Raw genomic sequence first — 26,816 nt, forward strand, 5'->3', positions numbered from 1 at the left:
TTTTTTTTTTGTCTATATTATTATTATTATTATTATTATTATTATTAAACTTTGATGTGCTGAATTTGCCAAAAAGGCATTTTAAAACCTATACAGGATCCCTCAATTTAACCAAGGTTGTATGATATGCATATAGTTAAAAAAACCTGTTAGCATGCAGTGAGCTGTTTGTTATTACTGAAGTACATTAATTATGCCCAGAATCTCTCATCAAAAGTTTGCTGATTTTATCATTGTCTGATTATAGGAAAAATAATGTTGTTACTGTTGCTTTCCCAGAGACTTGGTAGCTAAACTTGAAAATCTAACTTTTATTGTGTAAGCTTCCCCAGTGGTTTTGGTGGGCCTGTGTGTGCCTAGCTTAAGCCATTTCCCAGACTGTATTTCTTCCTTCTGCTGCTGACAAATGTGCAAAGTGCAGACATTTGGAAAGGGTCTGGCGCATGATTTGGCTGGGAGGAAATCTTCTGTCTTCTGAAAGAAAAATTTTCAGAGGTGTTCCCTTCCTTAGAAGGTTGAAACTGAACTTCCATTTCTTCACAAAAAGCATGAAACACGTTCACATTGTTCTGTGAACCACGAGAACTCCCACATGTGTGCAGAATGCAAGTTGACAGACTGTTCAGATATTTCTACTGACAAGTCTGCCAATTTTGTTGCTGTTAGATTAGCTTTTTACTGGCTTAATGAAAAATCTTGTCTTTTCAAAATTAACCTGCTTCTGCACCAAGTTGAGTTTTAACAGATCAGCATTTTCTGATCAAAGCATAAAGAAAGAAAAGGAGAACAGTTCATCCCTGATCATTCTGCTAACAAGCTGGTGGTACAGAAGGTAGCAAAGTGCATCCAGACCACCATCACACATATGCTTCAGTGAGTGGGAGTTAGTGAAGCATTCTGCATTTGGGAGATATTTAAATAAGTGTGATAGGCAATAATTAGCATCTGGTTGGTTCATAGTATCTAGTTGGTACAATATTCTACATTTTTATCAAGGATATCTAACACTTAGGAGAGGTTTCTTTGAACACAACAAACATTGTGCATATTTTGGTTCTTTTTCACATGGTGTTAAGTAGTGCTACGAGGGACTTTTTCTTTCCAGTACATTTAACAGAAAGTGTGAAGTTGCATCATTCTTTCCTTTTTAATAATGTGCAGTTGACAGATATATAGCTGCTTTGAATGTAATGTATTTGATGTAATGTGCATCTCATCTCTCTTATATGATGTGCAGTCACACACCCTGCCAACATACAGAGTATATTCATTATGTGACTCTCCTATATCTGACTGTTTCTCAAATTGCTCAGCATTTGCCAATTTAAGACTCATTTCAGAGGTCCCATAGTTTTGCCAAGCTAATACTGCTGGAGCTGACAGTTTCTGTATCTCTGGTTTGTCTTCGGTTGAATTATCTTAGGTTGTCTTTAGCCCTCAAAGTTCTGTTGTTCTAAAGATGAGGTTAGGAAAAATGTATTCTTTAGAATTTATTTTAAAACTTTGGCTACCTTTTCTTTGGAAAGGCTTAGAGATTTTGCTTTGAAAGAAGAAATCTGTGTAATGTGGAAGAAATGTTTGTAATGTGAGTTTTGCTTTGTTTTAAAAAGAGTTTTCTTTCTTCCTTCCTCTCTTTCTTCTTTTATATGCTTTTGAACAATATTTTATGCTTTATTATGTTAAGCATATTCTATCTCTATGGAACTTTCAAAAAGAAGAGGAAAACGTTCCCAGCAGTTTTGTGTCTGGATTACATCAGTAAGGTCTAAGCTTGTTTTTCAAGGTCATTCCAAACAGCAGTGAGAAGGAAGCCGATGCAAATATAGGGAAGAGAGAAGCTAAATATTTGACATAGAAAGACTTTCATGGAGTTTGCAGATTACATAGATCCCAGCAGTGATGGGGAAAACAAATTAGACTTGGAGCTGGATGGCAGGAACAGGAGAGACCCTAGCGTGGATTTAATTGATTGATTTCTGATTCACAAGCTCCCTTATCCATAGCTCACAACTCATAAATCATGCACCTATGAGCAAAACACGGCTGCTGGGGAGAGCTCTGGTTCTTCCTCCTCTGCCATGGCACAGGTGTCACACTGTGAGGCTCAAAAGTTTCAGCAATCCAGCTGCTGCTGCAGCCACTTCAAAAACTGTTTGGGTAAGCTGACACCTTCCAACTTGGACATTTTATCTACATTCCAGGAGTCAGCAGGTTTTGCCAGACAAACAGGCAGAGATGATGGCTGCAGGGGACAGCAGGCTGCAGGTGACAATGGCTGCAGGTGACAATGGCTGCATAAGGACCTTTAGTCCTTTCTGGCCACTGTGTCGAGCATACATGTTGCCTTTGCTTTGGCTGAACAGCACTGACCCCAGCATACATCAGGGAATAACACAGAGCATGAGCCATGTGTTAGCCAAAATCTGAGCAGGAAGTGAGTGAAAAGTCACACCACAGGGAGTGCAGTCAGACACTGACGCAGGTTGTTCACAGATTTCCAGCACTTTTTTGGATAAATCCCTGAGCAATGTAGTCTGAATTCAGTGTTGATCCTTCTTTGAGCAGGATGAAGTACAGCCCTTCTAAATGATCCCTTTGCCCTGCCTGATTATCTGATAAGACAGCAGGAGATGTGAGAGGCAGAGAAAGGACTGAAACTGGTGGGTCAGAAAAGGTCCTGCTGGGGAAGGAAGGGTGTTCATTTCCCAAGTGCTAATGAAACACAAGGTCCTCAGTGTGTGCTTCAACAGGATCAGCAAACATTTATGTGCTGAGCAAGGCAGGCTCCAGTTAAGCACAGCAAGCTGCTAGTAGTCATCAGGTACTGCATGACCTCAAACCTAAGAGTGTAAATTGAATCAAACCATGTAGCCAAGTAATAATCTTCATTCACTTGCTTGCAAGTTTCCTTTGACTTTTTTTCCTGCCCCCCTCCCCAGTTCACTCAGTGGATAGAAGGAAGATACTTCATCCTGTGGAAAATAAGATATCGATGGAAAGTGTTTTAAACTGAAGGCCAGAAATATATCTCAGAAATGTTGAAAGGAAGTAGCAAATGAGGCAGAACATGCAAGAAGATAAATTAGTGTCCTGTTTAAATCAGAATTGCATTCTCTTTCTGTCAGTGAGAGCTGGCTGAAAAGTCATGTTTACTTTCCACAGTTGTTGCTTTTTTTTTTTCTTCTTTTAAGGGTAGATTTGTTTCAGTTTTGACTTAAAACCACTTCTACTAAAACTGTTTTTGGCCAATCTACAGATCCTATCTTTAGTCCTGATAAATGTCAGTTATTCCAATGGCTGTGGGAAGTCCTGTATCACAACATGTACATGAATTCTCCTGACTGTGCTTAGGGTACTTTGCTTCCCAAAGCTTCTGTGCCCAGGGAGAAATCTTGATGAGCTCCTTTGAATCTAGAGACTTCCACTTTCAATTCTCCTGGGTCAGAAGCCAACAGCCCTTTTAGAAGTCTAAGCTCAGTTCCCCCCAGGCATAATTTTCAGTTTCATAACTGTTTGTTCAGCCGGAAATAATTTAAGGAGAACATGCTGGGCTCTACAAATAGTGGTTTTGACAAAGCTCTGTTTTGTCAGAAAATTTCCAGCCTTTGCTGTAGAGTTCCTTAAACAAGATTTTTCACAGGTGGTCACTGAGTGAATGTTCCTCATTCTCCGTCTGACTGACTGGTGCCCTTGTGGTCTCATTTGCAGAAGTGTTGAAACACAGCTGCAACTGAAATTAGCAGGAGCATGCTTTGAATACATGGAGGGCTGTATATTTCTGCTAGAATCCTCCTGTGGAAATATTACAGCAACAAATATTCTGAAAAAGCCCCAGGGGAAATAAATTCTGATCTGGAGACAAACACAGTTAGAAGTGTGCAGTCAGCCAAGAGGCATGTTTTGGAAAAAGTGTGAGGAAAAGTTCTTAAATCGTTGCTTGGGTACTGGACATGGTGTGCATTGAATGTGATGGGGATCTTAATGGGAAGGGTGATGTGAGAGTATAAAGTAACTTCTGCTACAGGTAGTAGAACTGAAACTACAAAGAAAACTTTGTCCCATCTTCACTATGAGCATTAATTTTGCATTGGAAGATTTGGTGGAGGTTGGAGACAGAATATCCAGGGATCTGTTTCTATTTACTCCACTAAAAAGGGAAGCTCAACTCCCCACCAACCTCATAGAAACTACTTCATGTAGCTGTGGAATGGTTGGTGACAGTGCTACCTGTGCTTATAAAGTGTTTGTCTCGACATTAAGGGAACTTGAAAACAGCCACTTCATAATTCCTGGCACCACTGGAGAGCAGACCTAGCATTTTTAATGAGAGAAGAGTAAGGGGGAAAGTTTTGCCAGAGGACAGCAGATAAGCACTCTCTGGTGGGAAACTGCTGTCTCAGGACTTCTTACCTAGCTTTGTCTTCAGAACAGGAAAGTCACAAGGATGGCAGGGATCTGAAAAGCTAAATGAATCTGTTTTGCAACAGACACTGTTGGGGTTTTTTTCTTTCCTTCAAAGAGTAGATTTTCCATCTCCCCACCAGCCCAAGAAGGGGATAATAAGAGTAAAGTGAGTGGATGGGGTGAAGTGCACATCTGATGAGATGGTAAGTGGGAGAGGTAACAGAGATGTAGTTGTGTGGAAGGGGTGAGTGAAGATGAGGCAAGAAAACTGTCATGCTGCTGCTGCTGCTGCCTACCTTCCCCCAGTGACTCCATTGCTCCATGCAACCTTTCTGTCCTGTGTTAGTCTGGCATTTAATCGCAACTGATCATTTTTTTGAGAGGAAGTTTCATGATGGGTTGTACTTACATCTCTGTCCAATTATCAGTTGCAAATACCAGCCAAATTTACCAGTGCTCAACCTGCAAAATAATACTGATGATGCTCTGTTGGGCTGCTCCACTGGAAGTGAGTCAGGGCTGAGGCAAACAAGCAGATCAGACTGATGAATAATGAGGTTGAGTCTGACATTCTTTGTAAAAGGATGATGGTACACTTCCCTACCCCTTAGGCTGCCAGAAATACATCTTCCACCATCAGTGTATGCAATGAGCAGCGGAAACAGGAGAAACATGTAGTCTGCTATTTTTCCATCACTTATTTTATTTCTTTCTTTACTTGTTCTTTCCAAAATCCCTTTGTCCAGCTTTATTTATCTCTGTACTCTCTTGCATTTATCACTACTATACTTATGCCAAAAAAAGAGGGGGGGGGGAGGGGGGAGAGAAGATAATTTTACTGTCTCCATCGTTAGTTTTTGTTGGATAACCTGGCACAGTCACCGTCATCACCATCCCCACTCCGGGAGAGCAGGAGCCCGGTGCAGCCCGTGGAGGACAGCAGTGCACACACCAAGCCGCAGCCGCCGTCGCTCCCCATCCCTGCGCACAACCCGCTGCTAAGGAAAATTCCTCTCCCTTTTAAACCCGGTGTAGTGTCACTTCTGACACTGCAAATGGGAAATGAGAAAAGCATAACGAGAAAAGCAGAAAGGAAAAGAGAAAAAGGAACAAAAATCTTCTGGAGCACCAGTGCCAGTGAAGATTTTCTGCCAGATTCTATGATTAATTATGAGTTAGTTCTATGAATAGCCATAGAATATCTTGAGTTCAAAGGGACTTAGAAGGATCATCAAAATCCAGCTCCAGATCCTGCCTCAGGACAGCCCCAAGAATCACACCAGCACACATAAACATTTTAAGAATTTTGGTCACTTTATTAATTGGATTAGGCCCACCTTGTTATTAATTCTCTCTTCAATCTATTCACATATCTGAGTCTACACACTCTCAATGTATATGTAAGATCAGTCTGCTATGAGACATTATAATTTAATCATCCACAATTTCCCACCATGAATGGATCCTCCTCTAACTTCTGAACAGCAAAACACTTTTTTTTTGTTTTTTTTTTCTTGCTAACCAGTTTGAAAAACAAGGGTGGAAAGAAGAATATTTTTTTCAGTAATTTAGAAGCAAATGCTTTGAGAAATTTTCTATAAATCCATGTCCTCACCTTGATTTAATATCATAGAGGCAAGATGAAAAAGAAGTCCTTGTACTGTCATAAGTATCTTAACTCTTTGAAGGCATTACTTGTGCCTGTAGCTATCTTCACATTTTACTAGTTTTTAATACACCTTTCATTTTAGCTGAAAGCTTCTTTTCTGTTAAACTGGGAATAATGCAAACCTCATCCCTTTGATCCTGCTCTTTAATTCACAACTTTAGAGTTTATATGTTGTTTTAGTCTGCTCAAACACTTGCTTCTTTGGAGATGGTGATTGCTTATATACATTCATTAGTTCTCTTCACAAAGGAATTTTACTGAAACTGATCCCTCGGGATGCACAAACTTCTGGTCTGTGCAGAAGAGCCAGGCAGAATGGCAACATTACACACCATTGCGGCTGAGCAGTGCCTTATTGCACAATTTTGTTACCCTAATGGTTATGAATATAGGAGATCAGATTGGCTTTCTTTAAACACTCAGGAAAAAGTACTTCTGACTTAATGAAGACATCAGTATCTGCCATGAGGAGGCCTCCATGTTTTGAGGTAACTGTCTGGTACCTGACCTTAGCCCACAGGGAGAAACAGGCACTTCTGTGTCAGTTTGACTTTTACTTATGTAAATGATTCATGGCTGAGGTGAATCATACCGAAAATTTCCTTTTTTTTTTCCTCTGTGACTAAAAGACACCAAAGTTAACACCTCACACAATGTAGTTATCCAAATTTAGAATAAGCAGATAATGGCATATAAAAACAAATGAAAGAGAATAGTCTTCAGGGCATTATTTGTAACTTGGCATTCAAGGGGATAAACAGATCAAGAGCAGCCTGGCTGAAAAGGACTTGGAAGTGGTGGTGGGTGAGAGGCTGGACTTGACCCATCACTATGGGATGGAACCAATTCACATACGGGGCCCTCAGTTCCCCTCAGAAGGGAGTCAGTGCTTATCTCAAGATGAAACCTCTTTGATATTCACAGACTAGTCACCCCTACTGATGAAAGCCCAGAGCATGACACAGTTTCATTCCAAAACCTGGCCCACAGGAGAAGGAAGTGGTGTCCTGACCTGATTTCAGATAATAGCCTGGTGGTTAGTGCACTTGTTGAAGAAGTAGGGCACTGTCCTGAGCCTGGGAGGGGAATCAAATGTGTGCCTCAGGTCTCCTCTCTCATCACTCCTGCTCTGCAGAGCAAGCCTAAGACAGTCCCTCACAGCTAAAGGAAAGATTTAGCTGTGCATGTGAGGACAGAGGTTGCAATGGTGAAACTTGACCTTATTTGAATTCCAAAAGCAATGACACGGATAAGTGTCAAAATCCTGTCTGACAGTTCCCAGATTTATGGTAATGGCAACGAGAAAGCTGAATGTTTACTGCTGACTGCTGTGAACCTCACTCTGCCTTGCCTACCTGTGTCTGTCCTAGCTCTTTGCTGTGGTGATTCTGAACCTCTCTCAGTTGCAGATGGTGAGGGGTTAAGATACTTTTGGTATGAGTTACTTCATCTTTAAATGTTATAATAAAAACCTTTCCTACAATTTATTCATTCAATCAAAATAAAATCCCCCCAAAAAAAAGTTTATTTCAAGGAAATTCACAGATCTCTCAATCATTAAATGCCTGTACTGGTACAGCTACCAGTGGCTAACAGAGGAAATTAAGAGAGAATATTTACACTATATGAGAAACAACCCATATCTGGTAGTAGAGACATATTTTTTTCTCATGATTTCTTAAGTAGATTGCATTTGTGGTGGGCTTTGTTTCTCCCAAAACTGTTCTCCTTTTCTTTGGATAGTAAAACATCAGAGGAAGAAAGTTTCCCCATTAAATCTGTCTCATGTAAATTCCAGAAACCCTTTCCACTGTAACTATTTTCATTATTTTGTTTATATTGGAACCCACATATTCTCCCTCAGACACAGAATCACATGATTGTTTAGGCTGGAAAAGACCTCTACGACCATCTGAGTCTATTAACCCAGCCTGCCAAGTCCACCACTAAACCATGTCCCCAAGTGCCACATCTACCTGTCTTTTAAATACCTCCAGGGGTGGTGACCCAGCCATTTCCCTGGGCAGCCTGCTCCAATGCTTGACAACTCTTGCAAAGAAGAAATTTTTCCTAATATTTAATTTGAACCTCCCCTGGCACAACTTGAAGCATTTTCAACTTCTCTGATTAGCTTGATACCTGGGAGAAGACCAAGTCCTCTTGCCTTGCTACAGCCTCCTGTCAGGTAGCTGTAAAGAGCAATGAGGTCTTCCCTGAGCCTCCTTTTCTTCAGACTAAACACCACAAGCTCCTAAGCTGCTCCTCATCAGACTTTGCCCCACACCCACCACCAGCATTGTTGCCCTTCTCTGGTCATGGTCCAACACCTCAATCTCTTTCGTGTCATTAGGGCCCCAAAACTGAACACAGGACTCGAGATGAGGCCTCATCAGTGCTGCAGAAAAAAGCAGTGAGGTTTCTCAAAGTACTCACATGGGTCTTTCTGGGACTGCCTTGATCTCATGTATGCTAACATGTATGTGTCACTGCCTTTTTATGCCTTGAAGTGGGATGTCTTGAGAAATACACACCAAGAATGCAATACAGAGTATGTCTTCCTCCAAATGTTAACCTTCTAGTCTTCTGGCATTTTAGGTTATGTGGTTTTTTTTTTTCATTACAGTTAAAAATATAACTAAACACTTCACTTTTAACAGCTTCAATCCCAATAGAATAAGAAGTATACAGGTTTTAGAAATTAAAAGCATCTCCATTGTTCAAATAGTAGGATTGTTTAATTCACATCAGATGGTTTTCCTTAAACTTCAAAAATAAAATCTCACCTTTCAGAACATTATTGGAAATGTTGTAATAAAAATAGCTTTCATAAATTTTTTAGTATGGTATTCACTGTTTGATTTCATTGTATTTGTATTCATCTGTTTAATCTCTTACTAGAATGACTAACAGTATGGTTTGGTATCACTTTAACCAATTCCAGCCTAGCTTGAATATAGAGCCATACAAATTCTCTCTGTACAGGCATTAATGGTAGACTGGAACCTTCAAAGGATGTTTCATCTAATCCTAGAATAGCATTATAGGACAGCTGGGCTGCCCTCAATGTGGCTGTCTTTCAGCATTCATCATAGAGTCTGGAGGGCAGGCTTAGATGTGAACAGTTAATTTTTTGTGGTGAAACCCAGGTGATATGAACCCATTCTGTGATACAGGAGGAAACAGCACTGGAATATGTGTCCTACTGGAAACCATGTGGACAATTAATTGCAATACAGCCTTCTAAGTATATCAGTTGCGTTACTCACCAGCTATGAGATAAGTCAACTCTTGGACAGGAACTGGTGTATCAGAATTACTGCTTTACCCCAGACCAGGAGAGCACTTTTGAAGCACCTCTCCTACTCACCCTCACCTCCTGCAGTTTGGCTCACATGTCAGAGCAGTCCTGGAATCCAAGAACCAGGCTTTTCCCAGTGTTGCAAACCCATATTGCATGCCCCAGGACGACAGGTAAGGCTCTGTAATTGCTCCTGGACATCCAGGCCTTGAAGACCTAGTGTAAATCAGAGTTCCAAGAAATAACATCACATCATCATTGTGCAATGACTTTTAGGAAGGTGAGTATGGATCTACTGTGCTCTGAAACAAATAGAAGGTATTAGTCGCTAGAGGGAGCCCCTAAATCATCATATCCTACACCAAAGCCCACCTCAGCTGTTAGCTGTTGAAGCACTTTAATAGTGTCACAGTGTTACTGCCTCAGTAAAGAAAACGAGGGGAAAAGATAGGAGTATGCAAGGCTTCTGCGAAATTCAACATTCATTCTACCTTCTGAAAAAATACGGGCTTTTTAAAGATTTCCCCACAGAAAACCAGCTATTGCAAATTCAGTGCATTGGTTGGGAACAGAATTAGCTTTGCCAACCCCTTTTAAAGATGTCATCTTCAAGAAGGACCAGTGAGAGGGCATTCACCTTTCCCTCCTTCAAAGATCAAACACTAAAATGGGCATGAGTTGTCAGTCTGAAAATCTTTATACCACAAGCACAGCCCTCCTTCCTTTAACTTCGTAACACTGGCGTGGCCAGTGGCAATTCCCAGCAGACAGACTTCAACAAGTGCTACTTAGAGCAGCAAACTGGTCTGGCTCTCTCTGTGCTTGAAGAGAGCTGTGGAAAAGACAGCAAAGGCATGTTCCTGTTGTGTAACTGCAGGCATGCATTCAGTTTTCTGCTGTATTCTAAATTTAGTAAATAACATAGCAGTTACAGTTTGTGGTTCTCTGTTACACACTCTGTAGAATTCACAAGAGGTCCTGGAAAAAACAGCAAGGATATGAGAGCTGTTGAGATGGCCCCAGCTGCAAAAGAAGATCTCTCAGTCAGCAGGGCCCTGCAGGGATTGATTGCAACCTGGGCAGAAAAACCCAGAAGCAGCTCAGAAGGTGTTTCTTTTTAGAAAACATGCAGCAGTAGAGGGCATCAGACAACAAGAAATCCTGTAGACCTTAATGAATCCTTGAAGTGCTAAAGGCCCAGTGAGGGGAATGGGAACTAGAGAGGTACAGATTTGGATTCTATAATGCAGGTGGGGACCAGAAAACAGACACTGAGAGAAGTAAAACCAGATACCTCACTCCTTCTGTGCATGCGGGCTGTAGCCACTCCAGCATGGTAAGGCTGTGGTGGGAGGGAACAGGGAAAGGATCACCTGTGGTGCTCTGACTTGCCTCAGAGGTGCTCCACTAACAATCCAACCTGAGCGCTGCAATTTCTACCACCAACTCACCACAACATCTCCTTTCTCTCATAAGATACAAAATTGCAGGAAACTGTTAGTAAAACAAGATTGCTGTTGGGTAGTGCCTCATGCTGTCCCAAAACACTCACATAAGAAAAAAATCAAGAAAGTAAATATTAGCCAGCATATAAACTTAAATTGTCCCTTTGAGCGATGGCTAGGAAACAGGCAGCACTTAGAAGTGAAGCTGAATGACTCATTTTCTGAAAAAGAAAATTCAAACCTCTTACCAGCATTTCCTCCCCACCCTAGAACTATTTGTCCCAGCATGTACAGAGACAACCACCTCACTGCAGTGTGCACTCAGGGTGGCCATAAGTGAAGAAATTATCTCAATTTCTATTTCTACAACAAATAACTGCTGCTCCATAAGTACAGTGATTTTCTCTTTTCCTTGGTGGAAGTGAGGAAATGCTTTTTGGGAACTATTATTTACAGTACCTTTCACAGGAGTGTCTCAGCCTTGAAGGAGATCATTCCCATCCCTTGAGAATGGGTGGTTAGGCAGAAAGCATTTTAGCTGCGTCTGTGGCGCTCCCCAGGCAGACCCTCATGCCCTGTGTGAATGTCAGAGTTGTGCAAACAGCAGGGGGAAGCGCAGCTTGAGACTCCATGAGAAGCCAGAACATGCAGCTGCTTGGAAGCTCTGGCACAATATGCTTTTCCTGTGGTGAGCTGTGGGACGTGCAGCTAGGGCACATTTCGGGACTGCCCTCAGAAACGCTGCGCAGTAGCAGCAGTCCTCGTGCTGGAAAATTTGGAATCATTTTAAGTCACCAGTCTATCAGCTGCCTGCTTTGAACACAACTTGACCAGGTACTGTATTCCTCCCTTACTATGTTGGGAAATACACAGGAAAATGTTAATGGCTATTTGGAATTTTTTTTTTTCGTTCTGTAGATAAAAATATCTCAAAGAAGTTTTTAAAATACTTTTCCATAAAAATATCTCAAAGAAGTTTTTAAAATACTTTTCCCTTTAGAACAACATTTTTCTCATACAAGGCTATATACAAAGAGAGAGCCACAGGCTATGTTTATAAGCCTTTGCTTTTATCGGTATCAAGTCTACAAAATGGGAGTTTTTAAAAGAAATTTTCACAGACTGAACAGTACTGAATTGAGTGGTATTAACTGTGTGACTTTTCACTGAGTGTTGCCAAGCTGGATGTTACAAATACACACTGTTTTCAAGGAAAGTGTATAGGAGTATGTCAAAAACAATGACTATTTCTTCTTATGAGATTTTAGTATCTTGTAAGTATTTTGTTAGAAAGGTAAAGACTGATTATAAACTTTGAATCAATACAGGAAAACAATTGATAAGTTATGAAAGATATGCAAGATATTCCCTCCTAGGATTATTAAAATAGATGAAGAAAGGGACAAAAACTAAATTACTTTGGGGGAGGGATTAACAATGGGAGAGGGAGGAAGGAGTTTTGCTTTAAGCCAAATTCAGTTTGGGTAGCAGAGGGAAATGTTTGCTTGTGATTTCTCTGTCTGGGCTCCCATCACCTTTCACTGAGGAAATGGCTTGACAGGGATAATACCAGTCATGATAAACCAATAGCTGTTTTCTGTATATTGCCTGCTATTTTACAGGCAGCTTCTGGGGAGGTTCAACCTCGAGCTCCAGCTGTGCTTTAAATCAGTGTCTCTCTACCGTGTGACAACCAACTGCACCATTAAATCTGATTATCTCCAACTCCTTTATTACTTCAACTGTTTTGGAGTTTTGCAGGATATAAATGTTAAAGATGGCTGAAGTGTTCTCCTGTACTTTTCCTATAACTACTTAGGATGCAGCAAAGGCACAAACTCACATGCAGGAAATTGACTGTCTCTAGGTAGCAATGCTGCCTCAGCTCTCATGCTTGTAAGCAAATGTTTGGATGCCAGTTTTCTAAGCACAGAAATTTAATTTTTCCCACTGAAGCTTGTAGTGTTGATGGATAAAAGAATTATGAATATTAATGTGAATATTAATGATGAATATTAACTAAACTGCTTAATACATCATTTCTGGAAAACAAAAATAAATATGAAACAAACATAATTCATAAAATTGAGGTGCTTGGGACAGTTGAGCCAGGAGTGGGATACAATTAAAAGAAGTCTATTTTAAAACTTTAGAATGAAGCTCACTCAGCCCCTACTTCAAAGTCTTCAAATAGTTTATCTCACTGACAGTGAAAGAAAAGCCCCAGAGAAACCTCTTCACTCACAAGAGTTAAGTAACAAGAGATCATGAATTCTTCCAAGAAATTATAATTGTTGGGAAAAGATGAGTAGAATTTCTACAACTAGAAATTCCTCTTACAAACCTGAAAAGAAACTTACCACATTATGTGAAAAAGCACAACGCTGCTACTGGCTATGGTTACAAAAATGTAAATTATATTGAAGACTGGATTTTAAATCACTCTTTTTTCCTTCCTGACAATGAAAGAAAAGCCCCAGAGAAACCTCACAAGAGTTAAGTAACAAGAGATCATGAATTCTTCCAAGAAATTATAATTGTTGGGAAAAGATGAGTAGAATTTCTACAACTAGAAATTCCTCTTACAAACCTGAAAAGAAACTTACCACATTATGTGAAAAAGCACAATGCTGCTACTGTCTATGGTTACAAAAATGTAAATTATATTGAAGACTGGATTTTAAATCACTCTTTTTTCCTTTCTGAACATTAAATATTTTTATATAGATGATTCATGTAAGAAAATGGAATTATTTCACTATTTTGAGATAAACTTCTTTACTCAAAAAGAAAAATCCCTCTAATTAGGGAAGGGCTAGCAATAAAAATAATATTAATGCCTTTACTCTTCTTCATTTAGGGTCTGATCTGAGGTGCACTGGAGTAAATAAAACAGACTGTTAACAGGCTTTGAGTAAGTTTTTAATCTATTTTTATTGCAGTTGCTACTAGGAAGATGTAACTATGACAGAGTACTCTTGATTTTGCAGGATCTGAACACTCCAAATGCAGAAATGATTTGGCAACTAACATCTCATTGGTAAGAAAAAACTATGAGTTACTGCTGTATCATACTTAGATCTAAAGGGAGTGAAGCTTAATAATGACGTAATACTGTGCTATAAAAGAGTAGCATTGTTTATCTCACAGTGTGATTTTTGTTTGTTTTTCTTGTTATTAACTTTTCACAACCCAAAGATCCCAGTCCAGGCAAAAACCATGTCAGAGGAAGTTGATCCCATTCTCAGCTTCCGAGAACAACCCTTTATAAACATCCAAAGCCATAATCACTTGTATGCCATCTGCTGCATGTAACTTCCCATGTGAGACTGCTCACAGGAAACTTGGAAACAATCAGGAAAGGAGATTTTTTGTTTTAAGTTATGGTACTGACATTTTCCCCTTCATTACATCAGTTTGGGCAAATGATAAACACTTAGCACACTCTCTGTGTCTGCACAGAGCGGTCTGGTCTGCAGCCAAGCTCACAAAGGAGGGTCTCTGGCCACGTGCAGGGGGAGTGATGAATGGCCAGGTCACTGGCTTCTTTTACTCTTCTGTGTTTCAGGTCACCCCTGGTTACACCCCTGATTTTTGGTCTGCTTCTGCAAGCACCATTCACACAGCCTTCCACCATCACACAGCCAAACTTTGTCCTGTTGCTGGCTGATGATCTCGGCATTGGGGATGTAGGTTGCTATGGGAATGATACTATCAGGTAAGGAAACTGACCCTAAGGGTGAACAGAGCTGGTGTGATATTTAATGTAAACCTGAAACTCTCTGCAGAGCATTATCTCACAGCCTGGAGGGCATTCCCAGAACCAGCTCTGCTGTGTGGCACCGTTTTACTATGGGAATATGATAATCATTCTTGTGTATCCTTTAATTGTCTAACACTTAAGAAACAGCTGTACCCAAAGATAGAAACATTGTCCCCTCTTCTAACACACAGGCCTCAGTACCTCATTTTAATTCTATGTCACCATTCTTTCCCAGTCTCACCTCAAAATACAGTTAAATGACTGCAATGAGCAAAGTTACTAGGAAATATTTCTCTTTCAGCCTCAAAGACATAGAATGTGCCTTCTCTTTGAAAATTGTGCCACAGTATTGCCTGCTGGCTTGCAACATGTTTGAACAAAATGAAATTTGCTACCATCCCTCCCCTCATCCAGCAAAGTTCTTGGAATCTTACCCTGAAAGGCTTCAAATCAGCAAGTTCCTAACAGGCAGCTGGTGACCATAGGTAGCTGATAGGGCTCTGCAAAGCCAGGCCTCCACAGCATCATCCCCAAGGCATGAATTTTCTTTTTTACATTCAGGGTGTACTAACAGAGGGACAAGTACCTGGGCTCTCTTAGCCACTGGTACTCTGCAGTGCAAAGAATGGCAGGATTTTGAAACACTTTGGGAAGCAGCTTGGGAGCACCTAGTGCTCCTTTGAGGAGGAATGTTTATCAGCTAACTGAGATGGCAATTGTGTGAAGGGTGGAACTACTTTTTTTTGTTTGCCAAGTTACCCTGGACTGCACCTCTGGTGAAAGGCTGTAGAGAATAAGAAATGTTGCAGATGTTTCTCCTGGCACCGTGTCTTTGAGGGAGGAATCCATAACAGTATGAGTACAAAGCAACAAAACGTCCAGGATCTTTCAAAATCCTACTGAAGGTTTTGCCTTCTTGTGAACACCATTAAACTGATAACTGCAAAAACAAAATTGTAAAGCTGAAGCTCAATCTAATTTAAAATAGAAGTAGGCACACCTTGAATTGAAAGAGGGGGATATTTTACTCTGAAATGTAAGATATTGCCTTGTCTGTAACTAGTGTGCTAGGCAAGCTTGTTTTTGTTGATTGCCAGTTGTTTGCAAAATACCCTCTTCTCACCTACTTACTCAAGTGTGGCTTAATTCACGTTGCTGTGAGAGGTTGCCTGCACAGTGTGAAAACATGCAGGATTTCTTTCCCTTTTTCTCCTCTTCCCTTCACTACAAATGTCATGAGAAGTACCTTGTTAGCTTCCTTATCAGTACTGTAAGTCGTGTAGCATCTTGTCTAGTCAAGCACTGTCGCCCTGTGGCAACCAAATTACCATTACACTGACACACTGAGGCTGACACGCAGCTCTTTGGGAGCCAGTGTAGGAAAGGCAGCTCTGGGGGAATGAAAGGTCTTTGCTGTGATGGTGGTGAGGCAACTGGAACATGGAGAAGCTGTGGATACCCCGTCCTCAGAAGTGTTCAAAGCCAGGTTGGATGGGGCTCTGAGCAACCTCATCTAGCGGAAAGTGTTTCTGCCCACAGCAGGGGAGGTTGGAATTTTGTGATTTTTAAGATCCCTTTCTGCCCAAATCATTCTCCAATTCTATGATTTCTGCAAGACTCTTCACAGGAGGGGGTGGGGGGGGGGAGGGGAAGGTTGTCTCAAAATTAATCCAGATACTGATTTTTAATGAAGAAAGAAAAAGAGAAATATTTCCCCATCACTTGAGAAAATTTAAATAAATTACAAAAATATTTCCTAGCCATCTTCAAGCAGAAAAAACTTCTGAAAATAAAGACAAGTATATAATTTCTTCTTCCATTGAAAGACTCTCTAGGTGATATCTGGTGGCATTGGTTGCTTTTTTTAGGACCCCCAACATCGATCGCCTGGCAGAGGAAGGAGTGAAGCTGACCCAGCACATCGCTGCAGCCCCGCTCTGCACGCCCAGCAGAGCAGCTTTCCTCACTGGCAGATATCCCCTCCGATCAGGTTTGCCTTGCAAAGCCACACACCCTTCAAACATTGCTCTTCTGCTGGAGAGAGCAGTGTCATACAATGGGCACAGAAGAAATGAGGGTGTGCAGATAGGGGTGTCACAGACACTCCATCCTCACTGAGACACACAGGGTGTCAGGCACGCTTTGAGGTGGCTTCTGCATTTGGAGGCTATTTGTGAACTTGTCTGGGAGGAAGAAGAGCAAAGAACCAGCTCTGCAGAGAATCTTGGTCTCCCCCAAAGCACAATTTTGGTTACCTTTTGATGCTCTGTTGTACAGATTGCAGCCAGAATGGAGTTAGAGCAAACTGTCACATTGAAAAAAGTCATTACACAAAACAGGAAGAATAGTAACAACACACTTACAAATCACTAGTTAAATTAATTGCCATCATAGGTGACTCCTCATCAGATGTTAGCAGCAGCTCAGCCCTGCAGGGAGCAGAGCAGACCTGTGCAGATGTGTGTCCATTCCCTCCAGTCAAGGTGCAGAAGAAGTCATTCATGGGAAAGCTTCTTTACGTATCTGTCAAAATTAATCTGTCCTAGGAAATAACAGTTTGACAGCAATATTATTTTTTCCCCAATTGTGTTTTTGAAGAAAAAACACAATCCTGTCAAACTGCATCCCTGAGATGAAGAGATATGAAAAACAAATAGCTCTACATGTTTCTAATAGCAACCCTCAAATGCTTGCTCTATTGCAAATTATCTTCGGAGCCTTCATTCCTGAGGCATTTTGAAGCTGACATGTCATCCTACTTTTATCATGACAGCTCCCACTGAGACTGGTAGTTTGAAAACACTAGTAGTTTGAAAGGGCTTGTACAGACCCTTTCCCACGGTAACAACAGGGCCAGAGATGTTCAGTGCTACAATGACAGACTGAACTTTACATGGCGCTGTATGATGGGGTCATGCCAGGATAAAATACTAAATGGTGGGGTGTAAACCTGCAGGTGAAGAGAAGATAGCTGCTCTGTGGGGCTCAGAGATCAGATGCCAGCCATGCCGCTGTGCAAGGAAACCCTGAGCGACCTGGCAGCCGTCAGTGAGCTGGAGTCTGAGACTGACAGGGGGCTGAAGTCTCCTTGCGCTCCTCCCTGCCCTCACGTTCACACTAAGGAAGGGCATTTCATACAGACTAGGTGCCACTGTGACATGTAAAATCTCCTGTACATGTGTCATTCCAAATGAAATGAAATTAAAGAAAAAAAAAGTTTCAACATGAGACACAAAGATGAAAGGATAGGTACTATGGTGGGTTTTAACTCTTTCTTCATCTTGTCTAGGATCTTAGATTCATTTTCTCAAACAAACAGCATTACAACAAATGTTAAATACTATCATTTCAATGCAACTAGGAAACAAAAAAAGTATGTTGGATAAAAGTACTCAACCCTTTATACTGACTCAGATTGTTTGTTATTGCATTTTTAGGGATGGATGCTATAAACGATTACCGTGTTATTTTTTGGAACGCCGGCTCAGGAGGGCTTCCTCCAAATGAAACCACTTTTGCCAAAATACTGCAGCACCAAGGCTACAGCACAGGATTGATAGGTATGGGGGCACTCCTCTCATAAAGATGTTCTTGCATGTGTTTCACCTGCACATCTCACTCAAACCATTTGTTTTAGTTAGTAAGGGCTCATACTTCAGTTGTAAGATTTTTATTTTCTGATTAGGAATATTATGTAAATAGAAACTCTGACCAAAAAGTACCTCTCTTAAAAGAACAAGCATAGGATAAAGAGGGCAATTTTTACCATTGACCCACTTTCAAGCACAGCTCTGGTTGTTAAAATACATAACAGAAAATGTTATTAATTCATTAATATTATTATGCCAGGTATAAAATACTTATTCCAATATTATTTCATTTTTAAAAAGTAAAATGGGTGTCATTTAAATATGCATGATGATGTTTTACACAGTTCAGAGCAGATTCACACAAAAGGGAACAGCTGCTACTTAAAACATTAGAGACAGTTAACAGTGTCACAAGATTGGGCCTTTCAGAAAGAGAAACACAGCAATTATTTCTTTCTTCAGTCACAGCATGCCATTGTAGTTCACCAAGATCTCAGTACAGCCCAAAACCACTGCCTCCTTTAGCATCAATGTGAATTTCATTTTACTTCATATTTTATAGCACTATTTTTTTAGTACAGTTGTAGCTTTTGGTCATGATCTTGTTCCAAATGATTATTTATCTTAGATGTATCACATAGTTTCACAGGTTGATGAAGCACAAACATTCCTGTCTGATTTTTCATCTATTTGCCCTACCTTATCTGAGCATGTAAAATGTCAAAATACAAAATCTGTATCTGGCACATAAAAATATTAGCTGCACAAACCAACTGAATTTATTAATAAAACTTCCTCCAGAAATAGATTTGTATTCATTCAACGGAATAAGTCTAAACCATACCAGACAAAACTAAAAGAAGCCTTCCAAGCAATTCAAATTCTACATTACTGAAGTTCCATCTCCTGTTAGTTTTATAGTGATATTATTTTTAGTTGTTTAAATCAGCTTGTAAAACAGACTGTGCATGCTTCCTCTTGGTTTCAGCATGTTCTCACTAGCAAAACAATCAGATTTGTCTCCACTCTCCCCAGGGAATTGCTCTGCAGAGGAGTCATGCTGCTTGCCTCCCAGAAGCAAAACGGGGAGGCATTTTCCCTGTGGGCATCTCAGCTAAAATCACACCACAGATGCCAAAAGCATCACTTAGATTAACCAGATTGACACATCCTGATTAATTACACCATGGGGGATGATGCAAAGAACCAGTGATAGGTGACACACAGAATACCACAAGAATTTTACATTCAAGTCATAAAGCAAAAAATCTTAACATCTACCCATGTCACCACAGCTGAATGAGCACTAAGTAGTCTCACCTGAATTGTTTGTGATTGTTTTGCCCTGAGCACAACCAGTTTAATTGCAAAGTTAAATCCTATTAATAACCTGCAGCCTGAGGTGATAATGAGATTTTTTGTTGAGAAATGTTTTGAAGGTTCTTTGTAGTCAGAAAACCAATGCTGTATAAGTAATGCCCTCAGAGATTAATTTATCTTAATTATACATTTAGTTTAGCTTTTGGTGATTTGATTCTTTTCTAGCATGTCAGAAACCTTTATCGACCTCAGCTGGAGATTTAGGTGTTGGAGTGCATCTGAATTCCAAGAATATTTTAGCTGCACCTGTATTTATGACCAATGCATTTATGTATTGATTACAAACCTGTTTCATTCTACAGCTGGCTCTAAATATGTCAGGAGGTAAACTGAGTAGAGATTTTAGCTGAAAGCAATTCATCCACCTACGCTAGAACTTCCATTCTTTCTTTATATTTACAGCTGAGAAACAGCAATTTTTCCCCTCTGGAGCAGTTTTTCTGCTCCTATTGTAATGCACTGCAATTCTATTGAAACCCACTCAGGGTTGGCTGCTATTATACCTACTGATAACATACTGAACCATTTCTTGAGGATAACATCATACTGGAAGTGCACAGTTCCTCTCTCTACAATAGGAATTAGTTTCAAATTAGATCTCAAGTTCTTAATGTCCATTATGCTCTGACATCCAAGATCTGCAAAAAATGCCATTAAACATCTGCTGAGTGGTAGATTTTGTTCACTCAATTCAGACATTCTGAAACCTCAGTGTTTGAACCAAACGAGTCAATTTACTATGTCACCACATAAGTGCCTAACCAGGCTGTTTCAATAAGCTGGAGGGGAAGGAAAAGCATGGTTTTAATGAGCATTTCATGAAAGCAGTTGGTATGTTCATAATGAAGAACAAATTGTGTTGCAAAAGGTCAAGAGATGTTCCTTCTGATAAATGAAGACTTCAGTATTTAAAAGAAGAAGGCTTTAAATTTTAAAAATTTTATTAAATCCAAATAAATGGCAAAAATATTTATATAAAAAAAAGTCTTTTATTCTCAGTCAGTATATGGAGATATAATGATCATCAATGTTGCTTACAAATGTACAGCTTCATGAGAAATCCTGATCTCCTGAGCTCAGTTTTTCTGGATCCAGTGGTTTGTCTGGCAAACAGTTAGATGAGCTGCTAGTTTAACTACTCTATCCATATCTCCCCTTACCAATCTGGCACCAACACGGAATGTTGCCTAGTCCTGACACCAAGCACTTCAAAACCTCCCAGGAACAAGTCTGCATAGCACTTTGAAGGTAAAGGGACAAAAGAAGGTTATTTCCCCCTATGCTTAACAAAGGACAGCTTCCTCCTAATTGATACTTGACAGGTCTCCAGGAAGGCCATACATTTTTGCTCAGTTGAGAATTTTTCTCAATTTCTAGTTGCCTTTATATGTTTTTTTTTGTATGTTTGATCAAAGCTACAGGGCATGAATATATATACAGAGCACCAAAAAATGTGTTGAAAATTTATAAATTGTTGAGGTTTAATTTAGTCAATCCCATTATATAACTACATACTTGGTATATTTCTGTGTAGGATGCAGAGGCAGTTATCACAAGCAGAAAACAACCAACCACTTTCTGAGAAATCTTTTGTTAAGGAAAAGTCCATTTTTTAAAAATAGTATCTTTTTATATTTTAATAACTTCTATTTTCAGGGAAGTGGCATCAAGGTGTTAACTGTGAATCCCGCAATGACCACTGCCATCACCCTTTAAAGCATGGATTTGACTATTTCTATGGGATGCCTTTCACACTAATAAGTGACTGTCAGCCAGCAGAAACACCAGAGATGGACAGAGCCTTCAGGAGGAAACTCTGGCTTTCCACTCAAATGATTGGCCTCATTACACTCACTGCTTTCCTTGGGAGACTGACTGGCTTGATTTCAGTCCACTGGAGAACACTGACCTGCCTCGCTGGGTTCAGTCTCCTGTTCTTCATATCCTGGTTCTCAAGTTATGGATTTGTACGGTACTGGAACTGCATTATGATGAGAAACCATGGAATTACTGAGCAGCCAATGGTGACAGACAGAACTACGTCCCTTATCTTGAGAGAGTCCATTTCATTTATTGAAAGGTGAAGTGGACTTCCTTTGACCACAAGTTTTCTGGTTCTTGTACATTTTTCAACTTGGAAACAGCACTTTCCTCTTTCATATCTTCATAAGTTTTTATAATTTTTGCAGTATTATGTAGGATTATAAGTACTGTTATTTTTATTAATTTTAAATAATATGAATAGGTATATTATGTAATTAAAAATAAAAAATAGCTCCTGCTTAAGGATGCCCCTTATTCCTAGCTTCAGTAAAGCTGATAATACTTCCCAGCTTCCATGGATTGTATTGAATATTTCTAGGCTATATTTAAGAAATATGTACACCTATCAATGAGAGCAGCATTGCAGCTTTAAGGAACAGCAGGTGATGTCAGAAATGTGTGTGTGGGCCAGGGAAGGAGAAGCAGAGCTGTGATGTAGCCTTATCATATGGACTGATAAGTGGGCATCAGCTGGCAGGGGATGAACCTGCTGCCTTCAGTAGCACAGTGGTGCTTTGCAATAGCAGAAAGTGGATCTTTAATCTGGATATTTTCTATCTATGATTCAGTGTAGAATATGATATTTTATATAGACCCAGAATTACTCTACGGGATCCTAATCACTGGCTTATATTGTCTTACAGAGTTAGGTGTTTCTGAAGGGATTGTTGAAATATCTATACAAAAATAATACCATTTTTCACTACAGCTGATCTGCATTGAGAACCTTCCTCCCTAATAACACAGTGTTGATTTTTGTTTTGTAGAAATAAGCACAAGCCATTTCTCCTCTTTCTTTCCTTTTTGCATTCCCACACCCCTCTCCTCACCACAGAGAAGTTTCTTGGGAGGAGCAGACATGGTTTATATGGAGATAATGTAGAGGAGATGGACTGGATGGTTGGTAAGTCAATATAGTATCCAACAATGTCTCCAACTATCAAATATCTAGGTTTAAATAAACAGATTTTATTAAAAGAACAAGGAAGATGATTAAAAGTATGTACAAAAAAAATCATAAGCATTTAATGAATATCTGTCAATCTTGTGTGAGCACTGATGATTTACAGTGTTAGTTTTCTACTTTCTCCAGTCTTCGGCCAAATGTTTGCTCTTTTTTTTTTTTTTTTTTTTTGGTCAAGTTTTTACCACTTTTAACCATGTTCCCTTAGCTCCTGTCAAGGAGCTCTCCTGTTTCTCATAGTAAATATGTGATAACTATTTCATTTTCTATGATTAGTAAAGACCAGGTCATTTCAGCCTCAGAAGGTGATAAAATAATAAGCAAATTAATTTCAGATGAAAACCAGCAGGTTATTTATTTGTGACGACTGCACTAAGCAGAATACTGGATATTTTTCAGCCATGATCATAAATCCAGAAATGTCCATCAGTGTTATCTGGTATGCCCCCCACAATAAGATTCCTGTTATTTTTCAGGCTGTTTTTCTGGAGAGGAACAAGAATTAGTTATCATTCAGTCATGATGAACAAAAAGTATTCACATTTGCAAAAGGGAGAAAAGTGAGATACACATACAGGAAGCATTTGGTTTCAAATCTGTCAAATATTTATATAGTGCAAATATAATTAAGGATGTGAAAAGCTCAAGAATTACTTTTAAATTTAAAGGCACTTTGTTATTAACATATTATATCCATGCAGTAATGTAATGCAAATCCTAACTGTGGTCTAGACAATATAAGATAAGGGTAATTTTATGTTTTTTCCGTATTTTTCATGATGGCCACCACTGATGCAGGCACTAACTTTTAGATCATAATTTCTTTCCATATTTTTACAGTACATGGTAGTTTTTGCCCTTGACAATACAGGCTTCTTGTCTGTGACTGTGGTTCTTGCACTCCCTGTTAAAATACCAATAATTAAGTGGTTACAACACATCACAAATTTTCTGTGCTTTTACAGACAATTAAATCATAACTACAAATATCAATCTTAAAAAATGTTAAACAATGAGCAGTTTATTAAACAATTTCTTACCTAGGTAAAAAATTACACTGGTAAATGTTTACAAGTCAGAGGTTAAAATTTATGTAGTATGAGGGATATTTTTGCTTTTTAATATACACATATTCTTGCATTTACAGGCCAGGTTCTAGATGCTATTGACAAGGAAGGCTTGAAAGAAAGTACACTAGTTTACTTTGCCTCGGATCATGGTGGATGGCTGGAAAGACAAGAAGGTGAAAAGCAGTTGGGTGGCTGGAATGGAATATACAAAGGTAAGAGCTGTCAGGGACAGTGAAAACCCAGCAACAACTAGTAAAGAACTTAGGACACCCCTAAGGCTTAAGATTATACACTCAAGGAGTAACACTGGTTTATTACAAAGAAGCAAATATGTCTCGTTCTAATTAGGCATGTAACAATGTATTAAATTCTAACATGGGCAGGTGTCCTTTGTAAGCATCAATTCTCAGATTGTTGGGGTCTGGTCTACTGAACACACTTTCACTAATGCTCAGTAGGAGCTTAGCGCAAAAACAAACGAGTAAAGAAGGCTCACCAAGGTAACATAATAATACAATAAAATTTGTGCAAAAATTCTCTTTATTTTAAATCAAACTTGGTGTTTTGTTTTGTTTTGTTTTTTAATGAAAGGTGGAAAAGCTATGGGAGGCTGGGAAGGAGGAATCCGTGTCCCAGGCATATTTAGATGGCCAGGAGTGTTACCTGCAGGCACAGTTATTGATGAACCTACAAGCCTTATGGATATTTATCCTACAGTAGTTCATTTGGCTGGAGGGGAAGTGCCTCAGGACAGGTACAAATAAAAGCATTTATTCCTCCTTCTTTCCCAAAACAATGAAAAATCTAGCTTGGAAAGACATTCTAAGAGTTTGATGTTTTCTTTTTCAGTCCTGTTGCTTTTTTAGACACATCAATGTCTGAGTTCAGTCACCTCTCCTCTGCCTTTGAGATTCAGCCCCTATCTGCCATCTCTTGCAATCCTTTTTCTTGTCCAGAGCTGTCCCTTCCAGGGAGAGGTGTGTAGAGGAAGCACAGTCCTGTCCAGCTCACCCCAGCCCTGTGGTGTGTTTTCCTTGCTAGGGTGATGGACGGCCGGGATCTGCTGCCTTTGCTGCGAGGGGCGGTGGCGCACTCGGAGCACGAGTTCCTGTTCCATTACTGCGGCGCTCACCTACATGCCGCGCGCTGGCACCAGAAGGACAGTGAGTACACAGCTCCTTCCCAGAGAATTATGTTCAGCCTACGAGACGGCACATGGTTCTAACACATTGTTTTTCTGGGATTCCGTCTTCCCAAGTACTTTGGGTGTAACGTGGCAAAGAACTTATACTGGCATTGCCTGTGTTGTACAGCCCCAGGAGAAATTACTGCATAAACTAATAGGTGTAGAGCTGAAGTGCATCCAGAAACGAACTCTAGAAAAACATTCACTCTTCCTTGCGATAACTGACATTTTTATAACCAGCCTTCTGTGATTCTTTCTTTCCTGCCAGCTGGAGCTGTTTGGAAGGCTCATTTCATGACTCCCATTTTCAGACCTCGTGGAGCTGGGGCTTGTTATGACAGAGGATTTTGCCCATGCTTTGGGGAAGGAGTGGCCCACCATGAGCCTCCATTGCTGTTTGAACTCTCACAAGACCCTTCTGAAGCCAACCCTCTCTCAGCTGACACAGAGCCCCTCTTTGACACTGTCATAAGGAAGATTGGCAGAGCCATAGAGGAGCATCGCAGGACACTGACTCCAGTGCCAGAGCAGCTCTCTGTGTCCAATGTGGTGTGGAAGCCATGGCTGCAGCCATGCTGTGGGACGTTCCCTTTCTGTTGGTGTGATAAGGAAGGTGATAATAAACTTGTTGGCCTATAAAAGACAGAACCTGATACTTTCTCAAAAATGTGTTTAGGTTAAGAGTGTTTCCTTTGGGGGTGTTGACCCCTGGGTCATATGTTTCTCTAAATTGACTCTTTATAAAGTAGTAATTGTTCCAGTGAATGGCACAGTATTTAGTAAAGGTGGCTTTAAGCTGAACACTCTCAGGAAAGGATCAAGACAGATGATCCGAATACTATGTTTTAACTAGCAGCTGCTGACAAATGACTGAATAGTTCAAATGCACTGAAGCAGGCCAAGATTAGAGCTGTACAAGTAATGATTCTGAATGTATATTCAGAAGCTTTCCTTTGGGTTTTTGCACTGAATTTCTAAGTGATTCCTGGACTGAGGTCTCCCTTAATTCTGTTATCCGAATCTCCCTTTTGTTATCCTAGCAATGCATTTTGTTATCCTTATCTCTCCTTTTGTTATTCTGGCAATGCATAAGGTGACCCTGTAATAAATTTTTGCAGACTACTGCTTCCAAAATCATTAGAAAATAGTCTTGCCTGCAGTTCCTCACAAAAATGTTTCTTAGGAGAGGCATTCTTCTTCCCTTGTAGCTAGTGACTCCAGCAGCAGTGATGATGACAGCTGATTGTCCTGGGCAAGACATAGAACTTGGAAACATGACAAGCTGGGTAGTGGCTGTCTGATCTCTCTGAGAAGGGTGGGACTCCTCTGGTTGGAGTCAACTTCTCCTCATGGAGAGGAAATAAAGGAAGGACTGTCCTTTTCCAAAGCTCCCTTTGCCTCCAGCTCCCTAAACAGCACTGGCAAGGGCCTTTTGACATTGATAGCCACAGCAGTGCCACATTGATAACCAGTTCAGTGATTTGGCCACAGGACTGCACAAGTTACCCTGCTGCCCAGACCTCAGTCATAAGTGTTTCCTGATGACAAGTAGCATGTTCAGAAAAGATCCTTCAAAAGATGGCAAACAGTAATTATGAAAACAAGCAATAATTTGCTATGAAAAAAAAAAACCAATAATTTTTTGCTGCAGGTTTTTTTTTCCTTCTTTGTGTTAAAATAGTTGCTCCTAATTACATGGCCTTTCAGGTAATGCTTTTCTTTTTAGGACTGTAAATACATCTGTTCACATAGACACGTTTACACGGGTACAACAGAATAGCTACACATCTGAGAACATAATTTGCCCATTTGTTTTACTTCACTGTTTTTAATTATTCTTTAACTACTGTGCTAGAACAAATTTATCTTATTCATCTTACTTGGTAAACATTTGGTTTATTTTGGTTTTTTTTTGCCTCTCTTGTTTCCCACAATTCAGTCACCAGGAAAGCTGCAGGTAAACAAAGCCCTGAAGCTTAAAAGCAAAAATTTATTTTATGCTGT

General features: G+C 40.0%; 1 protein-coding gene across 4 annotated transcripts; it reads left to right on the top strand.

Annotated features, from left to right (window-relative positions):
- The first annotated feature begins 11,188 nt into the window (after positions 1 to 11,188).
- Positions 11,189 to 25,934, top strand: LOC121345346 (arylsulfatase D-like). Of its 4 annotated transcripts, none has more exons than XM_041422151.1 (12): positions 11,190 to 11,650; positions 13,677 to 13,730; positions 13,788 to 13,856; positions 14,385 to 14,534; positions 16,448 to 16,569; positions 18,017 to 18,139; positions 21,206 to 21,629; positions 22,360 to 22,496; positions 23,704 to 23,838; positions 24,218 to 24,380; positions 24,668 to 24,789; positions 25,081 to 25,934. In XM_041422151.1, exons 3-12 carry the CDS (start codon positions 13,831 to 13,833, stop codon positions 25,449 to 25,451), a joined length of 1,773 nt encoding a protein of 590 aa, XP_041278085.1. In that variant the 5' UTR covers positions 11,190 to 11,650; positions 13,677 to 13,730; positions 13,788 to 13,830; the 3' UTR covers positions 25,452 to 25,934. The 4 variants fall into 4 exon arrangements, with proteins under 4 accessions (XP_041278086.1, XP_041278085.1, XP_041278082.1 ...); XM_041422148.1 differs by having other exon boundaries at positions 13,807 to 13,856; XM_041422152.1 differs by lacking the exon at positions 13,677 to 13,730 and having other exon boundaries at positions 11,189 to 11,650; positions 13,807 to 13,856.
- Positions 25,935 to 26,816: the final 882 nt, after the last annotated feature.

The sequence above is a fragment of the Onychostruthus taczanowskii genome, unplaced genomic scaffold (assembly GCF_017590055.1).
Source record: "Onychostruthus taczanowskii isolate IOZ18803 unplaced genomic scaffold, ASM1759005v1 scaffold71, whole genome shotgun sequence".
Classification (NCBI taxonomy): domain Eukaryota; kingdom Metazoa; phylum Chordata; class Aves; order Passeriformes; family Passeridae; genus Onychostruthus; species Onychostruthus taczanowskii.

What these genes read in the sequence shown, in the direction of transcription:
- LOC121345346 (XM_041422152.1), top strand. Translation starts at nt 13,831, where the DNA reads ATGATTTGGCAACTAACATCTCATTG. An exon ending in TGGCAACTAACATCTCATTG is followed by an intron (nt 13,857 to 14,384) that starts GTAAGAAAAAAC and finishes TCTGTGTTTCAG; the next exon opens with GTCACCCCTGGTTACACCCC. An exon ending in GGAGATGGACTGGATGGTTG is followed by an intron (nt 22,497 to 23,703) that starts GTAAGTCAATAT and finishes TTGCATTTACAG; the next exon opens with GCCAGGTTCTAGATGCTATT.